Source organism: Ambystoma mexicanum, chromosome 6q (assembly GCF_040938575.1).
Source record: "Ambystoma mexicanum isolate Mex_15411 chromosome 6q, UKY_AmexF1_1, whole genome shotgun sequence".
Classification (NCBI taxonomy): Eukaryota; Metazoa; Chordata; class Amphibia; order Caudata; family Ambystomatidae; genus Ambystoma; species Ambystoma mexicanum.
Genome location: NC_090937.1, coordinates 1,640,023,203 through 1,640,042,105, shown reverse-complemented (window position 1 = coordinate 1,640,042,105; position 18,903 = coordinate 1,640,023,203). Strand labels below are relative to the sequence as shown.

Below are 18,903 nucleotides of genomic sequence, written 5' to 3'. Positions count from 1 at the left end.
CCTGGCGGACACGGTACCTTAAAGTGGTGAGAACGTTCCAGCGAGGGGAGTTGTTCCTGGCAGCGGATGCAACTCGGTGATTCGTCCAGGGGAAGAGAGGATCTCGTCGTGGAGGAAGACAGGAGTCCGTTGCACTGCCAGGGAAGAAACCACCCGCTGAGTTTCTCAGGTACAAGGAGCAGTCCGGTGATTCGCGGTTCAGTGGTGAGTGGCTATCCGGCTGCCGGGGTGCTTGGCACGGGCAGTTCGACCACAAACCGGGCTGGGGTGCGAAGAAAGAAAGGTAAACTGGTTGTGCCCACCAGTCAGGGGAAGAAGCCTCTCCAGCGGGAGATCTTCTCTGTCGTCGGGAAGTGGTGAGTCGGTTCTGCAGGGCTCCACCGGTGGTGTCGTCATGGTAGGTCGGCTCAGCTTCTCCCTCGTCGGATTCCCAGGTCCTGTGGCGACTTCTGAAGTTCCAGTCCCCAAAGCCCTGCTTTTATGCAGAAAACCCCCATTCACTCAGCCTAGCTGTCACTCAAACATGCTAAGTGGTGAGCCGGCCGGCTCACACTTGGGCCAATCACACAAGAGTGCGACTTGAGTTACCAAGGTAACTCAGTCCAGGGTGCCTAAACCCCCTCCCACACCCCCTGTGTTACCCAGACAGAGTGGCACCACTTTTGGAGGCTTCTGTGGAGAAGCCCTCTAAAAAGTGGAACAAAGGGCTCGACTTGGGTTGGAGTCACAGAAGAGAACACAAACGCCATTTTAGAATAGAGTCTTGGCAAAAAATACCAACCAGAGAATTAATATTAATTAAATAAACCGGCGGTATGTTCGAGGCTATGAGAATTAAATAATTAAAGTTGGTAGCCTCGAACAATGGGAAAATCCCATAGGAAAATATTTGCGGTCGAATATAAAAAGTAGTTTCCACTGCCACCAGCCAAAACTCGCACAGGGGAGAGGGAGACGTGCCCCCTCGACTAACAGAGCCCGGGGCAATCGAATTGCCCCGACCAGTACGTCCACAATATGATGGTTTGTACTGGTTTCTGTTAATAAATTGGGACTAGTAAAGCCAATGGTGACTTTACATGCCCTGGGAGACAGTAGTCAGTCCCAGGGTATGGAGTCTATGGTGGGGTGTCACTATGACACCCCTGTGTTACTGCACGGAGGGTGCTGTGTAACACACATCGTAAAAACACATGAGACCCTACGGAGTAAAGGACCCCATAGCCCATAAAACACATTCACAGTCAAAGGAATACCATAAATCATGTCCAAGAGTGGGAGGAAAAGAGTCTCACTCTTGGCAGGAGGAAAAAAACAAACTCCAGAAATCCAGCAAATCTGCTGGGGGACTCACTAGGTTAGGAAATTCAGCCTAAAGAGAGAATTCTCCCTAACACTCGCCCCCCCACAGACTAAGGGACAGGAGAATTTAATCCACTCCTGGATGAACCTCATACCTCTAGTCGATGACATACATCCTAGAGAGTCCATCAGCATTCTGATGGTGACACCCTGACCTGTGCTCAATGGTGAAATCAAACCCTTGAAGGCAGATTGACCATCTCAATAGTTTTGGATTTTCCCCTTTCATTTGCATTAACCATCTCAAGGGTCAAGGGTTGGTGGTCAGTCTGAATGACAAAAGTAGAACCATACAAGTATGGCCTAAACTTCTTCAGTGCCCACACAATAGCAAAGCATTCTCTTTCGATTGTTGCCCACCTTGTCTCAGGATCCTTCAGCTTTCGGCTGATGAAGCAAATGGGGTGCTCCCTACCTTTCCCATCCAGTTGACTGAGGACTGCACCTATTCCTACATTTGCAGCATCTGTTTGCACAATGAAAGTTTGGTGATAGGCAGGTGCTCTAAGTACTGGGGCTTGGCAAAGAGCCTTTTTCAGGGTTTCAAAGGCCTGATTGCATTCCTCATTCCATCTAACCTTTTTAGGGAATTTAGGAGAGGAGATGACATTCAGTGGAGAAGCTATGGACCCATGGTTCTCAATGAAATTCCTGTAATACCCAGTAAGACCTAAGAAGGCTCTCACCTGGGTCTGAGTAGTAGGTGTTGTCCAATTTTGCACAGCTTCAATCTTACTGGGCAAAGGCCTTATTTCTCCACCTCCTACCTCATGTCCAAGGTAGACCACTTTACTCTGTCCAATCTGGCATTTACTTGCCTTTATGGTCAGATTGGCCTTTCCAAGAGCCTGCAAAGCATATCTCAGGTGGTCCACATGTTCTTCACAGGAATTGCTGAACACTGCTATGTCATCCAAGTATGCCATGCAGAAGTCCTCCATCCCATTCAGAACCTGGTTTACCATCCTTTGAAACGTAGCAGGTGCATTTTTCAATCCAAAAGGCATAACCTTAAACTGGTATAAGCCGACTGGGGTAGAAAATGCAGTTTTCTCCTTGGCATGGTCTGTCAGGGCTATTTGCCAATAGCCTGACGTCAAGTCAAATGTGCTGAGGAACTTGGCTGCACCAAGTCCATCCACCAACTCATCTGTCCTTGGCAAAGGGTTGGCATCAGTCTTAGTGACTGCATTAAGAGCTCTATAATCCACACAGAATCTAAGTTCTTTAGATCCTGCCTTTGGTACTAACACAACTGGGCTAGACCATGGACTAGTAGAGGGCTCTATTACCCCGAGATCAAGCATCTTGTTGACCTCACCTTTGATGTGGGTTCTTACATTTTCTGACATTCGATATCCTCTGCTTTTGACTGGCAGACAGTCACCAGTGAGTATGTCATGCTGTCCCCAAGGGGTCAAGCCTGGTGAAAGTGAGAACAGGGAGGCAAACTGATTTAACATAGATTTGTACTCTTCCTGTTGCTCAGGTGTCAGATTTGAAGAGAGATTTACTCCTTCAATTTTTTCGTCTACAGGTAAGGCTCTGAGGAGATCAGGAAGAGCTTCACTCTCTTCTTCTTCCTCTGATGATGCTAGAAGCAAAGCTCCTACATCATGTCTGGAGACATACGCTTTTAGTCTGTTGGTGTGGAAGACGGTCGGAGCCTCCTTGGGGTTGCCCAAGTCCATCAGATAGTTGACCTCTCCAGTTTACCCACAACTTTGAAGGGTCCCATCCATTTGTCTTGGAAGGCCCTCTGCCTTGTTGGAATCATAACGAGAACTAGCTGGTCCTGAGTAAACTCAACCATGTTAGCCTTTTGGTCATGCCAGTGCTTGACCAATGCCTGTCCAGCTTTCAAGTTATCACTTGGTTCTGCCATCATTTGTGACATTCTCCTCCGGAGACCTATCACATAGTCAGTCACTCTGACTGGCTTGGGGGAAGGAGCACTCTCCAACCCCTCCTTGATCAGGGACAACGGACCTCTGACCGGATGACCATAAAGAAGTTCAAAGGGAGAATAACCTACTCCCTCCTTAGGGACTTCTCTATAAGCAAAGAGAAGGCATGGCAGTAGAATGTCCCACTTTCTTTTAAGGGGGTCCTCTAAAGCACCTATCATGCTCTTCATGGTTCTGTTGAACCTTTCAACCAGCCCATTTCTCTGAGGGTGGTATGCGGTTGAGAACTTGCAAGTAACTCCGCAGGTTTTCCACATGGCTTTCATGTAGTGGGACATAAAATTTGACCCCCTGTCAGAGATTACTTCCTTAGGAAACCCAACCCTGGTAAAAATACCAAGGAGGGCCTTAGCCACAGCCGGAGCTGTAACAGTCCTCAAAGGAATTGCCTCAGGGTACCTAGTAGCATGGTCTACTACAACAAGTATAAACCTGTTGCCTGAGGAAGTTGGAGGAACAAGGGGACCAACAATGTCGATCCCTACTCTCTCAAATGGACTCCCACAACTGGGAGAGGCACTAAGGTGCCACTTTCTTGGAGCCAACCTTACCAGAGGTCTGGCAGGTGTGGCAGCTCCTGCAGTGTTTTTCCACTTCGGCCCCCATCTTTGGCCAATAGAAGTAGAGTGAGAGCCTTTCCTTAGTCTTCTTGAAACTCAAGTGGCCAGCCAAAGGAATGTCATGGGCTAACTGCAAGAACTGTGGTCTGTTCTCTTGGGGTACTACAAGTCGTTTTTTGTCCCCAGGTGCAGACTCGGTTGGTTCACTGTAGAAGAGGCCATCTTCCCAGTGTAACCTATATTTCCCAGGCTCTTGCCCTTCAGCCTGAGCATCTGCCTGGTGGCGAAGACCTTCCAGAGTTGGTCATTCTCTCTGTCCCTTACTGAAGTCTGCCCTGTTGGGTCCACCTTCTGCCAGTAAAGACTGCAGCTCAGGATGGTCAACAGGATCCAGATCTCCAATTAGTTCCTGGCCTTCTACTAGCTCTTCTTCAGAGTCTAGTTCAACCACACAGGGTTGTACCTCCCTCTCAGCCTCAGCTGGCGGGGGAGTTACTGGTGTAACTTTGGACAACCTAGGGGAAGACCTTGTTGGCTGCACTGGAGTGCTGGCTGTGAGGTTCTTTTTAGAAGTTTTAGGTTTCCCTTTTTCTTCTATTTTCTTAGAGAAAGTGGCTGACATCTCCAGTGGAGCAGGAGTGATCTCTTTCTTCATCATCTCCTTGGGAGTACCTCTCATGGTTATCTCCCTTGCAGGTCTGGTGAGCTCCTGTAACCTTTTACTAGGTGGTCTGGGGGTATGTGACACTACTCCAAGAGTTTTCAAGTCATTACCCAGAAGAACCCTTCCTGGCACCTCACTTTGTATGCTGACAGGTATCTTCACAGTCATGTCATTACACTGGATGAGAACTGGTAATTGGGGAAGCATCTGCACAGGCCCTCCAGCTAACTTGGTGAGGCGTTTGGGTGCCTTAGCAACATCCTCAGCCTGAAAAAAATGATTTGTCCACCACAGTTATGCTGGCCCCAGTGTCCCTAATGGCAGGAGTCTCCTTACCATTCACCTGGACACTGTCCTTATAATACTCTTTAGTATTATCTGGGATAGAATTATAGACATCTAAGTTCTGTTGTTTCCACAGACCCAGAGACACTAAAGAAACACTAGCTGAGACTACAATGGGTTCATCAGGCAGTAATATAAAGTTTCCACTTGCCATTTGGACTTCCTCCTCTGGAGCGAAGGCTAAGGAGACAAGCTGGACCCCTGAAGGTTTACCCTTACATCTGGGATCTCCTTTCACATGGTCAGTAGAGCCACAAACAAAGCATTTACCAAATGTTTTCTGGAATGGTGGCTTGTTCTGACCTCCTTCTGGTTTCGCACCAGGAGGTACACTAGCCTGATTTGGTTTCCCTGGTGGCTTACCCTTTTGGTTCTGTTTGGGGCCCTCTTTGGAATTGGAATTATTAGAATTCTCTTTGGGGCCGTTTTCCCTCATCCTTTTTCTGAGTAGCCCCAGAATCCTTGTGAGTGGCCCTGATGGCAACCCACAAGTCAGCAGCCTTAGCTAACTTCCTGGAATCTAATTCCTTTGAATTAGCCAAGTGCTGTCTGAGCTCAGGAGAGCAGGCATCATAAATTGACTCCAACATTACAAGATTCTTCATTCCTTCATAAGTGTTAACTCTGTAACCCTTAATCCATCCCTCTAAGTTTTTCAAACTTTCACTCACCCAGGTAGCCCAAGGGGTACCATCATGCTTTTTGAGGGTCCTAAACCTCTTAAGGTACTGGGAAGGGGGTCTTCCCAAATTTAGCTATCAAAGCTAGCTTCACACATTCATAATCCTTCTTATCCACCTCCCCCAACTCCATTACCACATCAGTTGCAACAGGGGGAAGCCTAGAGAACAACCAGGGAAGTAACTCATTCCCTGTGACGTCCTGGAGCCCATGATTATACTCAAACATTTTCAACACATCCAATCTAGGTTCATGCATACCCACCAATTCCTTAGGCATCCAGGGTCTTTTGGGACTGGAACTCCTAGAAGAACCAGAGGAGAGAGAAGCATTTTCCACAGACAACTTTTTCATTTCTAATTCATGATTAAGCTCCATTTCTCTGAGTCTTAACTCAGCTTGCTTCTGCTCAGCTTGGGCATTCATTCTTCTGAACTCTAGCTCTTGGTTTCTTTCAGATTGAGCTAAAAAAACGTTTGTAATCTAATTCAAGCTTCATTTATTCAAGTTCAAAAATAAGCAGGGTTACATGTGGGACCTGGTATAGGCCCAGTAGGTACAGTAGGTAAGGCAGACAGATGCTCAGAGTGGCTAACTTCATTAGGTTCACTTTCCTCTTCTGACTCATTATCAAGACTTTGATTCAGATCAATACCATTACTGTTTTCTACATTTGCTGGGGGGGTAGATTACTCTATACCACCCAGACTTTGATTTTCTAACAATCTTTCTATAAGTTCCATTTTCTTGCCCTTCTCAGAGAGATTCTTATGTCTACACAATACTTTTAAGCAATCAGCAGTTTTGGCAGACGATGATTCTAGGGTATAACTCTCCATAGCAGACATAGTTAGAAAATCAACTTTTTAGTGCTAAGCTCTGTGGTTAGTTGTCCTAAAGTGTTCAACAAGCACTCTAAAGTGTATACTCAATACAAATCCCACCACTGTACACCAGTGTTAGGCAGAAACCTGTGCAGTTCCCTCTGGGACCACTGCAAAAGATTTAGGACTACAGTTGTTTGGCAGTAAACCCACTTGGTAGCAGTCTGTATCACACAGATTCAGTTGGTAGCTGTGGCTGAGCAGTCAGACTTCCCTCAAGAAGAGTTAGGCAGTATACAGAGTATTCACAATAGGTCAAGACAACACAGTAGAACAAGTAAACACTGACCAGGGCTTGGTGTAAAAGAGATATAATTATTTATTTAAAACCACATCTAGAAAAACACACAGGCACTAATAGTAAGCAATTCAAAAACACGGTCACTAAAAGATATACACTCCCTTAAAAGAATATTAGACAAGTCTTAAGTAAAGCTCCACTTATTTTCAGACAGCGGTAGGCGCTTAACGTAGATGGCACTCTAATAGTTTGTTTTAAAAAGGGAGAGAAGAACAAAGAAAAAGTTGAAACAGATCCCAACACTTTTACCAGAACATAACAAGAGAGGAAGGCAAAGTAAAACGGTGAAGTTAGAGTTCAAGAGGCTGGTCCCACTTTCAGAGGATCCAAACGAAATGTGTCCAAGGTCACACGGTTGCAGTGCACGAAAGTCTTGTAAAGGTTCAAAAAGGAGTTGGACCAAAGAAAGGGACCAGTTAGAGGGTCAAGGCGGCCAGCCCAGTCCAGAAGGTTAAGGGGTTATTATTACCTTGTAGCAATCTTTAGAAAGGGAGGCCTGGCGGACACAGTACCTTAAACTGGTGAGAACGCTCCAGCAGGGGCAGTTGTTCCCGGCAGCGGATGCAAGTCGGTGCTTCATCCGGGGGAAGAGAGGATCTCGTCGTGGAGGAAGACAGGAGTCCGTTGCACTGCCAGGGAAGAAACCAGCCGCTGAGTTTCTCAGGTACATGGAGCGGTCTGGTGATTCGCGGTTCAGGGGTGAGTGGCTGTCCGGCCACCGGGGTGCTTGGCACGGGCAGTTCGACCACAAACCGGGCTGGGGTGCGAAGAAAGAAAGGTAAACTGGTTGTGCCCACCAGTCAGGGGAAGAAGCCTCTCCAGCCGGGAGATCTTCTCTGTCGTCGGGAAGTGGTGAGTCGGTTCTGCAGGGCTCCACCGGTGGTGTCGTCGTGGTAGGTCGGCTCAGCTTGTCCCTCGTCGGATTCTCAGGTCCTGTGGCGACTTCTGAAGTTCCAATCCCCAAAGCCCTGCTTTTATGCAGAAAACCCTCATTCACTCAGCCTAGCTGTCAATCAAACATGCTGGCTCACCACTTGGGCCAATCACACAAATAGTGCGACTAGAGTTACCAAGGTAACTCAGTCCACGGTGCCTAAACCCCCTCCCACACCCCCTGTGGTACCCAGACAGAGTTACCTTGGTAACTCTAGTCGCACTTTTGTGTGATTGGCCTGTGGAGAAGCCCGCCAAAAACTGGAACAAAGGGCTCGACTTGGATTGGAGTCACAGAAGAGAACACAAACGCCATTTTAGAATCGGGTCTTGGCAAGAAATACCAACCAGAGAATTAATATTAATTAAATAAACCGGCGGTATGTTCGAGGCTATGAGAATTAAATAATTAAAGTTGGTAGCCTCGAACAATGGGAAAATCCCATAGGAAAATATTTGCGGTCGAATATAAAAAGTAGTTTCCACTGCCACCAGCCAAAACTCGCACAGGGGAGAGGGAGACGTGCCCCCTCGACTAACAGAGCCCGGGGCAATCGAATTGCCCCGACCAGTACGTCCACAATATGATGGTTTGTACTGGTTTCTGTTAATAAATTGGGACTAGTAAAGCCAATGGTGACTTTACACGCCCTGGGAGACAGTAGTCAGTCCCAGGGTATGGAGTCTATGGTGGGGTGTCACTATGACACCCCTGTGTTACTGCACGGAGGGTGCTGTGTAACACACATCGTAAAAACACATGAGACCCTACGGAGTAAAGGACCCCATAGCCCATAAAACACATTCACAGTCAAAGGAATACCATAAATCATGTCCAAGAGTGGGAGGAAAAGAGTCTCACTCTTGGCAGGAGGAAAAAACAAACTCCAGAAATCCAGCAAATCTGCTGGGGGACTCACTAGGTTAGGAAATTCAGCCTAAAGAGAGAATTCTCCCTAACACTTTTTTCCTTCAGGCACGAAATTCTTTTATCGCCCGGCAACTACGTGGGATGATAAGCACGGTGCAAAACCAAATAGAGTGCTGCGACATGACCTGCAGTGTGGACGAACATGTGAAGTAGCAAAGCGGCATAGCGGACGACAAAGGCAATATGTCAATAAGGAGGACCTTTGCAGAAGTGTGTCTCGACCAGAGGGGGGGATTGAAGAGGGACAGATGAATGTCGACGATACAGAAATTACCGATGTACATTGTTCCTAGCCCCCTCCTCTCCATCGTCACTGTACCGCAGATGCGAGTACCGCTATTCACTCAGACAACCATTCAGACCCTTATTTTGCTGATGTTGCAGAGGAAATAAACTTGCAGATGATGGAGCAGACTGTGACCGTGCAGAGATTCGATGATGTCACGACTAAGACGAATATGTAGATGCTTTAGACATGAAGCACATATGCATCCCTGCACAAAGCTACACAAATACTTCGGTTAAATCTTTCTTAGACATGAAGAACACGCTTTTGACCCACATAGAGGACATATACTCGTTTGCTACGCTGTAACGCAAGACGCACAAGAACAAGACTATACAAAATAATACCAGGATGAAAGATAAATGTACTAAGCTCAAGGCCAAGAGGATCGGAGATGGTAACCTTATTGGTACAGACAGCCACTTTGGGGCTGTTCTCATCACCTTGAATTGTTGCTCATGGGCTGGTAACCATCTAAGGTACCAAGGCTGAGAAGACCGCCACTTACCAATTTATACTCACCTTCTGGACCAGTTCACACTTTGTTGCACTAACTAATTATAAAGCACTTACCGGACATGCCTTTACTTGCAAAATTTAGGAGGCGTCGCAGGTGGAGCCACCAGATTATGCATATCCAATCAAAACAATAACTCCATATAGATATGATATGTAGTGTGCCCCACTAACCAACCCCAGCCTACCTTAGGTTTTTGTAGAACAATGCTTCATTTATGACATCACAACCCGTTAAAAGATGTTGACAAGTCTAGAACTAGTTAAGACAGCAATGGAAATCCTGCGATGTCCATATGGTTGTATACAAATTTTCGGTCAATTGTTCATTCGAACAATTGTAAACGAACAATTTGGGTAATACCGTCCATATCTGTCTCAGTTTACGAGATCACATTTTTTGACTTTTCAGTTTCTTGGGTGTGGGGATTTCCCCCGAATCAGACCTCGTGCTATTATATTGGGGGCTTTACCCTGCCCCTCCACTTCACGCCACTCTGAAGGCTGGTGGGAGGGAGTTATAGAGCGTGGCAGCAGAGACAGGAAAGCAGGAGCCACCAGCTTTAGCCCGCTTGAATCTTGGAATAGATAGGCAATTGGCATATGGGACCGACGGCGGCCGGCTTGGAGAGTCTCTGGGACAGGTAGCGAGGAGCAGTGTTGTTGAGGCAGTGGTGGGTGATGTTGAGAATTTTAAATTTTATTTGTTCTCTGACTGGGGCACAGAGTGCTTCTTTTCTTGCTGCCGAGATATGCTCATGTTTGTTAAGGCCAAAGGCTGCTCTCAAATCATTGTTCTGTATAGTTGGCAACTTATTTAGATTTTGCTCCGAGGTGCCTCCAAGGAGGGAGTTTCAGTAATCCAACTTGGATCAGAAGTTGATAGCCCTGGCGATCTTGAGGCAATTGTCTGTGGTTAAAAAGAGTCAACCTTCATTGATTAGTTGCGGATGCTTCATACGATGCAATGGCATTGACATGGCACAACATGGTCAAGGTTGCATCAGGTGATGTTATTCTGTTGTTGCCATTCCTTTCCTAGCTTAGCCTAGTTATGTATGCATCTATCTACGCATGAATTTTGCTAGCTGCTATCATTGTGTCATTTAAGCAAATTGCCCCTACTGCTGATATGCCAGGCTCATAGCCTGAGCCCATTAACTGCTTACTTTGTCTAAAGAATGCTTACTCTATCTCTGTTCAGGGTTCGTGCTTCATGGGCCTACTTGCTTGCACCTTACCCTATGTGTGCATCTTGGCGCATAATTGCTGGTCAACTGTATCTGCCATCTTTCTGCATAATTTAACCGGCAATGCATGTGTGAATGGTGTTCTCCATTTTACCTCTCAGTAAAGGGATATGTGGGAATGACCGGTAAATCTGATCGCGGGCTGGATCTTTGGCCTTCGATGTGTGTTCAAACTTGTTCTTCATGGTTGTTTTTTAGTTTATATTTCCTCTCACTTGTGGATGTAGGATGTTCATCCCAACACTTGGGTACCCCTTTGGACAAATTGAATGGGCTTCCACTGGCAATAGCTGTGAATCTTGAGGTGAGCATCCTTGTGCTGGCCTCTCTTCCTTTGTACTCTTATTGCGTAGTGAAATACACCCCATAAGAGTTCAGACAATAAAACATGTAACGTTCAGTACAAGGTGTCCAGTCAATTGGTCGACAGCAAACTGGTCGACTGCAATTTGGTCGACACCATTTGGTCGAATGCCCAATGGTTGAATTTTTTTTTTTTTATATATGTTTTGTGGGTTTTCGTGTGGGGGGAAAAAAAAAGAAAAAAAAGTGGTTGGGGGGGGGGGGGGACCCCCCTGGAGGACCCCCCCCCAAAAAAAACCAAAAAAAGGGGTAAAAAAAAAAAAAAAATTCGACCATTTGGCATTCGACCAAATGGTGTCGACCAGTTGTCCTGTCGACCAAATGTTTGACCAATTGACTGGTAACCTCAGTACAACCATCAAATAATAGTTCAATTTACAATTGAAGATAGAAACCATCTTCTTATTTTAGCAGCCTTACATAAATGCCCTCCTACAAAGCTACTGGCTCTTTACAGACCATTAAAAAGAGAAAAGCAAAATAACTGATCAAATGTAATTCCTCTTGGAATGGTGAGAAGAGTTTGCTGCCACGTATCCTTGAACACTGGCCAAACAACATAAAATCGACTACATCTTCTACCACCCTTGGAGGATAAACAGACCAACTATATAACAACCACCCCCCATTAGCAGGCCACCCCAACCTCATGCAATGCACACTTCTACAGACTATAAAACCGGAACAATGAACTTAACATAACTTAACACAATTACACCCACACAACTCTTTCCCTTTACGCCATTCGTGAGATTCGCACTTTAACGGTAAAATATTTAGTCTAAATTTCACCATCAAAGCGCACGAGTGCTTTTGTGTTACCCAAGACAAAGTAATGCTTACAACCTCCGGTCCACTTCATACTAGCATGGATTCTCACCCTCGGATTCACAAACTCAAGAACTTCTTGCTGTCTAATACAGAATTGTAGGTAAAAATTCTTGAGTCCGTTATTCAAATAGAATTCATGCACACTAGGTATTCATACAATGTACCTAGCCCCAGTCGCATTAGCTGATTTTTTTTTACATTCCATTACCATTGGCTCCTATTAGCCACTTCACTTTTACATAAATCTACAATATTTTGTGTAAGGACAGCATGGGGATTAGGCCAAATAAAAACTGTTAGGGAGAATTCTCAGAAATGTGCTAATTCCATCCACCTTAGAGACCCCCACCAACTTTGCTGGATTTTGAGGGCTTGATGTTTTTAACCTTGAGAGAGTGACACTTTTTTCACACTCTCTCATGTATTTTAATGTGATTTTATACACTGTGTTTCTATTGGTTGTGGAGTCTGACCAACTCCATAGGCATCATCGTTTACATTGTGTCACACAACACCTTCAGTGCAGTGGCACAGGGAAGTCTTTCGGATTTCCGCAAGGTTTAAATACTGTCTCTTGGATAAACTACTGTTTCCAAGAGCAGTAAAAGTGAAATTGACTTTACTTACCATTGTAACTTTCTAGACTCAGCACACCCTATCTTACAACAGAGTGCTGGAGGGGTTACCTAGTATCCCCTTTGTCTAGTTTCTCATGTAAAACATTTTTGTTACGCTTTTCGCACCGAATGGCTGGGGACAGTGATTTCGTTTGAATTACCATGGAGTTCCTTTACCGCGGGCTGCGTTTGCAGCTATAGTAAAGCTCCTACGTGAGCCATCTTTGTCAAAATGGCCCCCAGTTTTCTTTTTTCACCATTTCTTTGTGGAATGGTCCTTTTTGAGATTTGCTCTGCATGGCAAACCAGGTTTGGTCTCTTTGTTCATTTCGCCTTTGGCAGCATTCATGAGTGAAACCCGCCTCTGGCTCCAGAGTGTCAGGGGTAGGCAGGAAGTGAGGGAGGTGCCCGAAACTCCCTGTGCTTAGTCTCCTAGGAGACCCAAATGCACTCTGTGATGATTGGCCAGCTGACTATCCGGCAAGGACAGCCACCCTGCTGGGTGACTGACAGCTAGGTTGGAATGAATGGGAGAGAACTGAATAAAAGGTGAGTCTTTTGGCTTGGAAGGCAGAGTCGACCACTGGACAAAGGAACCGAAGATGAACTTGAAGAGGACGCCTGCTGCAACTCCTGGACCGTTGGTTTGGCCAGTGAAGCCCTGCTGCAGTGCCGAAACGCCAAGTTTACATCGATAGAAGAGAAGCCCCTGCAAGGACGTCTACTCCCCTTGAGTTGGTGGGACCAATCAAGTAAGCCACCTGGACATCCAGCTCAGAGCTGGTTAAATTTCCACAGAGTTGCTGCTGGAAACCGTATAGCCAGGAAGAGGAACACCAGATTGTGTGCGTTACTTTTAAGCTGGCCTAGAGCCTTTGGAAGATCCTCGAGACAAGAAGCAGGACTGACCGAGCCCGAGCCCCCTCAACAGAGTGCAGGACCCCAGAGGCAAGGAAAGTCCATCTCGACAGCCAGGAACCACAGTGTTGCACGTGAGGAGCTGAAACACTGAACAGCCACTGAAAGTGAAGTTTGCCGGTTGCGAGTTTTGACCATCACAGTGCATTGTAGAAGTTCCCCGATGTCCTCCCTGTTGTCCCCACGACTGAGGCCCAGGAGCAGCGAGATCTGTAGAGCTGCACAGGAACAGAGGTCATCAGCTGCCTCTTTTTCTTCATTTCTAAGGAACTGTCAGAGGTCTGAGAGAACTCACCTCTAACTGTAGAGTGCTTGCAACTTCTACAACTCACAAGCCTAATCAGCTTGCAGCCCTATATTTCATTCTTCTTTTCATCAAAGACTCCTAAGAACTTGTGCAAAGACTTGTCCATTTATTTACCAGAAGTGGTTCATCTTATACAAGACTTTTGCCCATTGACTGTGGCTTAGCCTATAGAATTGTACGACTCTTCTTGGAGGATCCAAAAGTATTTGCCTGCTTAAGAATATTTGTGATCTCTTGTTGTTCTAAAAACCTTTGCCTTTTACCAACTTCTAAAAGTATTCTAAATGCCAACAGTAAGATATTAATGTCCCCAGCATCCTTGTTATTGAAGTCATCTGTGGGTGTAGGTTGTGACGGTGAGCCATCCCAAAAGGGTCTTTACTGGTTTGGGAACTAAGAGTGTCCAGTATTGAAGTGTATTTGTGTGTTACTATTATATTGCTCCCTTCTGAAGGCTTATTGTAACTGACTGATAAATTAATAATTGCTTATGCAAGAAACCTCGAGTGTAAGAGTTTATTTGAATACCTGTAACTGTGAATCTCTGTGTAACTCCACTACAGCTCACATTGACCCCTCTTGAGATAAGCCTGGCTGCTCAGCACGCTACCAAAACTGTGTAGTACAAGCGTTTACCAAAGGTTGGGTTTCCTATACCTGTAGTCTGAGTTGTGTTTAGTGGTCCCAGAGGGTACTGCATACAAACTTTGCCTAACAGAAACCCATAATAAAAGAGGTTTCCAGACTTAGATAATCCATTAGGGACATTGCTCCCAGCGCTAGATGAATCGAAAAAGACTGGAACCTTTGCACAGGAGCTCATTTAGCTTTGTTCCAATTTGGTAGCCTTGTGCTGGTCTAGTACATTTCATGAGATGCCAGCTAGGAGAAACTAAACTGGCCTCTGAGCTTTGGGAAGAGGAATTTAGTTACTGATTAAACCTGGGGGAATTATGAGGATATCACGGGACAGGGCATATGCTGATCTCAGGTTTCTTCTTTTCACCCTCTAGAGATCTGCAACACTAGAAGAGTATCTTGTTTCATCATCTGATCCACTTCCCTTTTCCCCTATCCCTTTAGGGTGTTAATGTACACCAGACACTCAATGGGTGGTCTATGGGGCCATAATTCAGCTGTTGGGACTCAACAAACCCCTTCAAAACTGATTTCATAACATACAAGGCAACTACCGAACACCAGGTGACGTAGATATAAAACATGCAGGCTTGGGTGGAACAGGCTTCTTTAGGAGCCAGACTATTGCAAGGCTTGAGACTAAAGTAGCATGCGAAGAGAAAACGGAGGAACAGGCCCCCTTGCTAACTCCTAGCGTACTGGAACCTCATCCTGGTTGCAATCTGTACCGCTCCAACACTCCTGTAGTTCAGACCCTGATCTTCAGGGAATACATAGGGGTCGCTTACCCCTGTAGTACGAGATATCCAGGTTACTATAATCGGTAACCTTCCCTTGCACCAACCTCTTTTAACCCCACTTTACTTGTACAGTGGTCCATTGCTTCAGGCTGGTTTGGGCCATATAAAGACAAACAAAAAAAACATACATTATGGACCTCTTAATGGCAACAAGAGATTCAAGGGTGTTTAACAGCCATGTGAAGTCCCTATGGTTTGTTGCTGTTCTGCGGTTTTTCTTTCAGTGGTTCAGTCAGAGCTTCCTACCTCGTGTTCCAGGGAGCTGTACTCGCCCTCAGTTTGCTCACGGATGATGACCAAGTCCAGGTTGTTGTGCCTAGTTTCATAGCCGGGTAAGCTGCACACATGCACTACATTGGCAAAGAGGTCCAGCTTGCGCCTGCAAGAAAAAAACTAATGCTGATAATATCCTATTCATGGAGCATAACACGCAAAATGAAATGCTATGCTGGAAATCAGAATTCATAGTGTATTCACATACCTGAGTTTCATTTCATAGGAGCTCAGCTCACCCTTGTACTCCATGGGAGTATGAATCTTCCCTAAAAAAACACAAATTAAATAAGTCAGCTGCAGTTCACACCAATCCAATCGCAGCAACTTCAAGGATCTCTAGGAGGCATTTCTGCTGAGGCATGCCTTTTCCTGTACATACAAAACCACAACTATGCTGGGCGATCAGCATTCATCACTCACTGACATTTGGAGACACATTTGAAAAGGTAAAACCACCCTTCCATCACGTTCATGCAATCCTGGTGTCTTGGGCAGGGCAACAGAAGCAGTGCAAATGCTGTCTGGTGACTCACCGTTGTAAGATTCATGACTTTTAGTGATATACCAAAATAGTCAACCAGTGGAATGACTTTAGGTTGGACCTGTGTCAAGGGACCCACATTACAAATTTGTCAAGATTTATGATAAAAGATGGTACACTAGCAGCAAGATGAAAGGAGGAATAAGGTGGTCAGAAAAAGAGCCCTACCAACGGATTCAGATTTCACTCCGGCATCTCTTCCATCTACCATTCCGGAAATGAATTTGCAAGCTATGAATTATCCAGCTGAGCTGGAGGCTGATTTGCAAGCCTTTGGGGAAGTTGGAGAGTATCCGTACTGCTTGAAAGTGTATTCTCCCTGGAAAAATCGTGGCCAAATTATATACACTGAAGAGTTTCATAGATAAGCTTTTTTGTAAACCATTGGATTATTCAAACAATTGCTATCCCTCTCTACCGCTTTAAAAATACATATTTCTGTTGGACTTGTGGCTAGGGGTCCATGATCAGCAAATACATGCAAATAAAAGTATGAGGGTAGAAATGTGGCTACATAATAAAGTACATCTACATAGCAGCCGCCATCTGCAGAATACAGAGCTTCCTGAGAAGATTCCAGTCACTCTGCATTACTGATCTACATCATACTTCCATTAACCTATATGGTGGGTCAGAAGAAAGACACAGATTATGTGACATGCTCCAGGATGGTTTAATAAAATAAGACTTATAAGGCCCAACTTTCCCTATAGCTATGGTGGTCCCTGCCTATCTTACTAAGGTGCTCGCTAGTCAATTGTGGAAGCCCAAATAATTAAGTCTGCTGTCCAAAACTACCCTAGCTGACCCTACCTCTTAGGTTTGGAGAATGACTCCCTTCTCCTTAGGGTACTTCTAGTATCAGTCTATACATACATTTGGGATCCTTAAATATCCTCTTGTTACTTCTACGATTAGTCTCTGCAATTCTTCAATGGAGCTTGTGAACAGCCTTTTCGTTAAAACATTCTCTACACTAAACATTGTCTTACACTATTTAGCCTCTTGTTTGGGTTTCTCAGTGCATTCTAGGATTCCTTTATGGTGTGGGCTGTTGAACCCCTGTTAGAGTTTTATTGTTCAACTCACTTATGTCTATCCGACCAAAAAGATGCAGTACTCTGTACTGTGCAAGCCCTTTTCCAGGGTGTTAATACTGGCTTCCCAGTCATATTGTGTAGCTTTTCAATAGTTTGCTCATCCATATTAGCATATTTCATGTTTAATTGAAACACTTTTCCTTTCTCCCAGGGAATCCTTCCTCGCTACCCTCAGTTCTGCCATCAAACATGCTTCTGATATCGGTCTCCTTCTCAAAGACTTTGACCTAGACGTTCTCGCCCTCACTGAGACATGGTTCACTGCCAGCTCTGTCAAAGCTTTTGACACACTCCTGCCTGAGGGTTACAAGATCCTATTCAAGCCCCGGCCTTACTAGTCTGGAGGCAATGTGGCATTGATTTTCTCCGATGGGATCCCTGCTACTATCATTCCCACTCAATCCTACTCCTCCCTTGAATGCCTCGTCTGCAGGCTCAGCGTCTCTCCAACCCTTTAGCTGGCTGACTCCACCATCTATAGGACCCCTGGTCCGGTCGGCCTCTTTCTTTCTAGAGTGGTCTGATCTCACCTCTTCCTTCTTTCCTCTACCTCCAAACTGCTGCTCCTCTGTCACTTCAATACTCATCTTGACTCTCTCGAGGCAGCCACTATACTCTTTTGCAGCCTCCGAGACATTCTCTCCCTCACAATTCATCCTTCTGGTCCAACTTACTCTGCTCTCATCTCCTCAGACATTCCTATCTCCAGACCTCTCACTACACCTCTCTCCTGGTCTGACTATTCCCTCCTGTCTTCTCATCTGGATCTCTTAGTTCCCCCTACTAAGCCTCTGCCCGCACTGCCTGTCTCCTTCTCAATCATTCGACCGATGAAGCAAGTGTCAGTTGCTGCCTTTGCTGCCTCTTTCATGCCCCTTCCCAGCTCCTGCCACAGACTCCCACACTGACCCTGCCCTTGTTAATCTTAACCTATCACCAACACCCTGGTTATCTTTGCCCCTGTCATGAGGATCCAAATAAAGCCTCGCTCCAAGCACAACACCTGGTATGACTCCGACCTAGCCTCTCTGAATTGCAGAGTGGCTGAGCGGAACTGTCGGGCATCAGACACACCCTCTGAAACTGGCCTGTTGCCTGCTCCAGAGGCAACAGAGACTCTCCATTCGCTCAAAGGAGAGGACTCACATCCAAGCCTGCATCTCTGGGGCCACTAACAACTCTGGCAAACTGTTGAAAATCTGCAATGAACTAGCCAATCCTTCTGCAGTCTCCACATCTCCCCTGCCATCTCTGATCCTCTGTATGTCTCTGGCCTCCCATTTTCCAAAACTCAGGACATTCTGTCCATAATCTCCTCTTCCCCTCCCTCCCTCCCACCCTCTTCCCTCCCCAGCTGCCATTTCTCCATGGACTCCCCTCTTCCCTTGCCTAATTCTCTCCTTCTCCTCCACTCCCATAGCACCGGATGAGATCTATCGACTAGTCCGCTCTATGAAAGTCTCCTCCAAACAGGTGCTCCCATGCTCCTCCAGAACTATAAAGGACAACATTGCCTCCTTTGTGCATTCCCCGACTGATTTCCGTAACCACTCCTTTGCCACTGGCTCCTTCCCTCTTCCCTTCAAGCACTCCTCTGTGCATACCCTCCTTACAAAGCCCTCTTGGGACCCCTCCTGCCCTTGCGAACTATCGCCCTATCTCAATCACCCCCCTTCCTGGGCAAACTGCTGGAGAAGCTGCCCATCTCCAAACTGACCCAACACACCGAATCTGGTGGCTGTCTCCACGACCACCAGTCTGGCTTCAGAGCTGCCAGAGGGACGGAAACTGCTCTACTGAACAACCTACGATGACTTGCTCTCTAATCTTG

The 18,903-nt window shown here is 46.0% G+C and overlaps 1 protein-coding gene across 2 annotated transcripts in view; it reads right to left on the bottom strand.

The window, feature by feature from the left end:
• The window catches only part of IDH3B (isocitrate dehydrogenase (NAD(+)) 3 non-catalytic subunit beta), a 455,202-nt gene that overhangs the window by 297,500 nt on the left and 138,799 nt on the right, over window positions 1-18,903 (bottom strand). For both annotated transcript variants that reach the window (XM_069632420.1, XM_069632419.1), the window contains exons 5-6: window positions 15,637-15,697; window positions 15,402-15,534 (exon numbers count right to left, since the gene is read on the bottom strand). In XM_069632420.1, coding sequence (XP_069488521.1) covers window positions 15,402-15,534; window positions 15,637-15,697 — 194 coding nt within the window. The remainder of the gene's footprint in view (window positions 1-15,401; window positions 15,535-15,636; window positions 15,698-18,903) is intronic.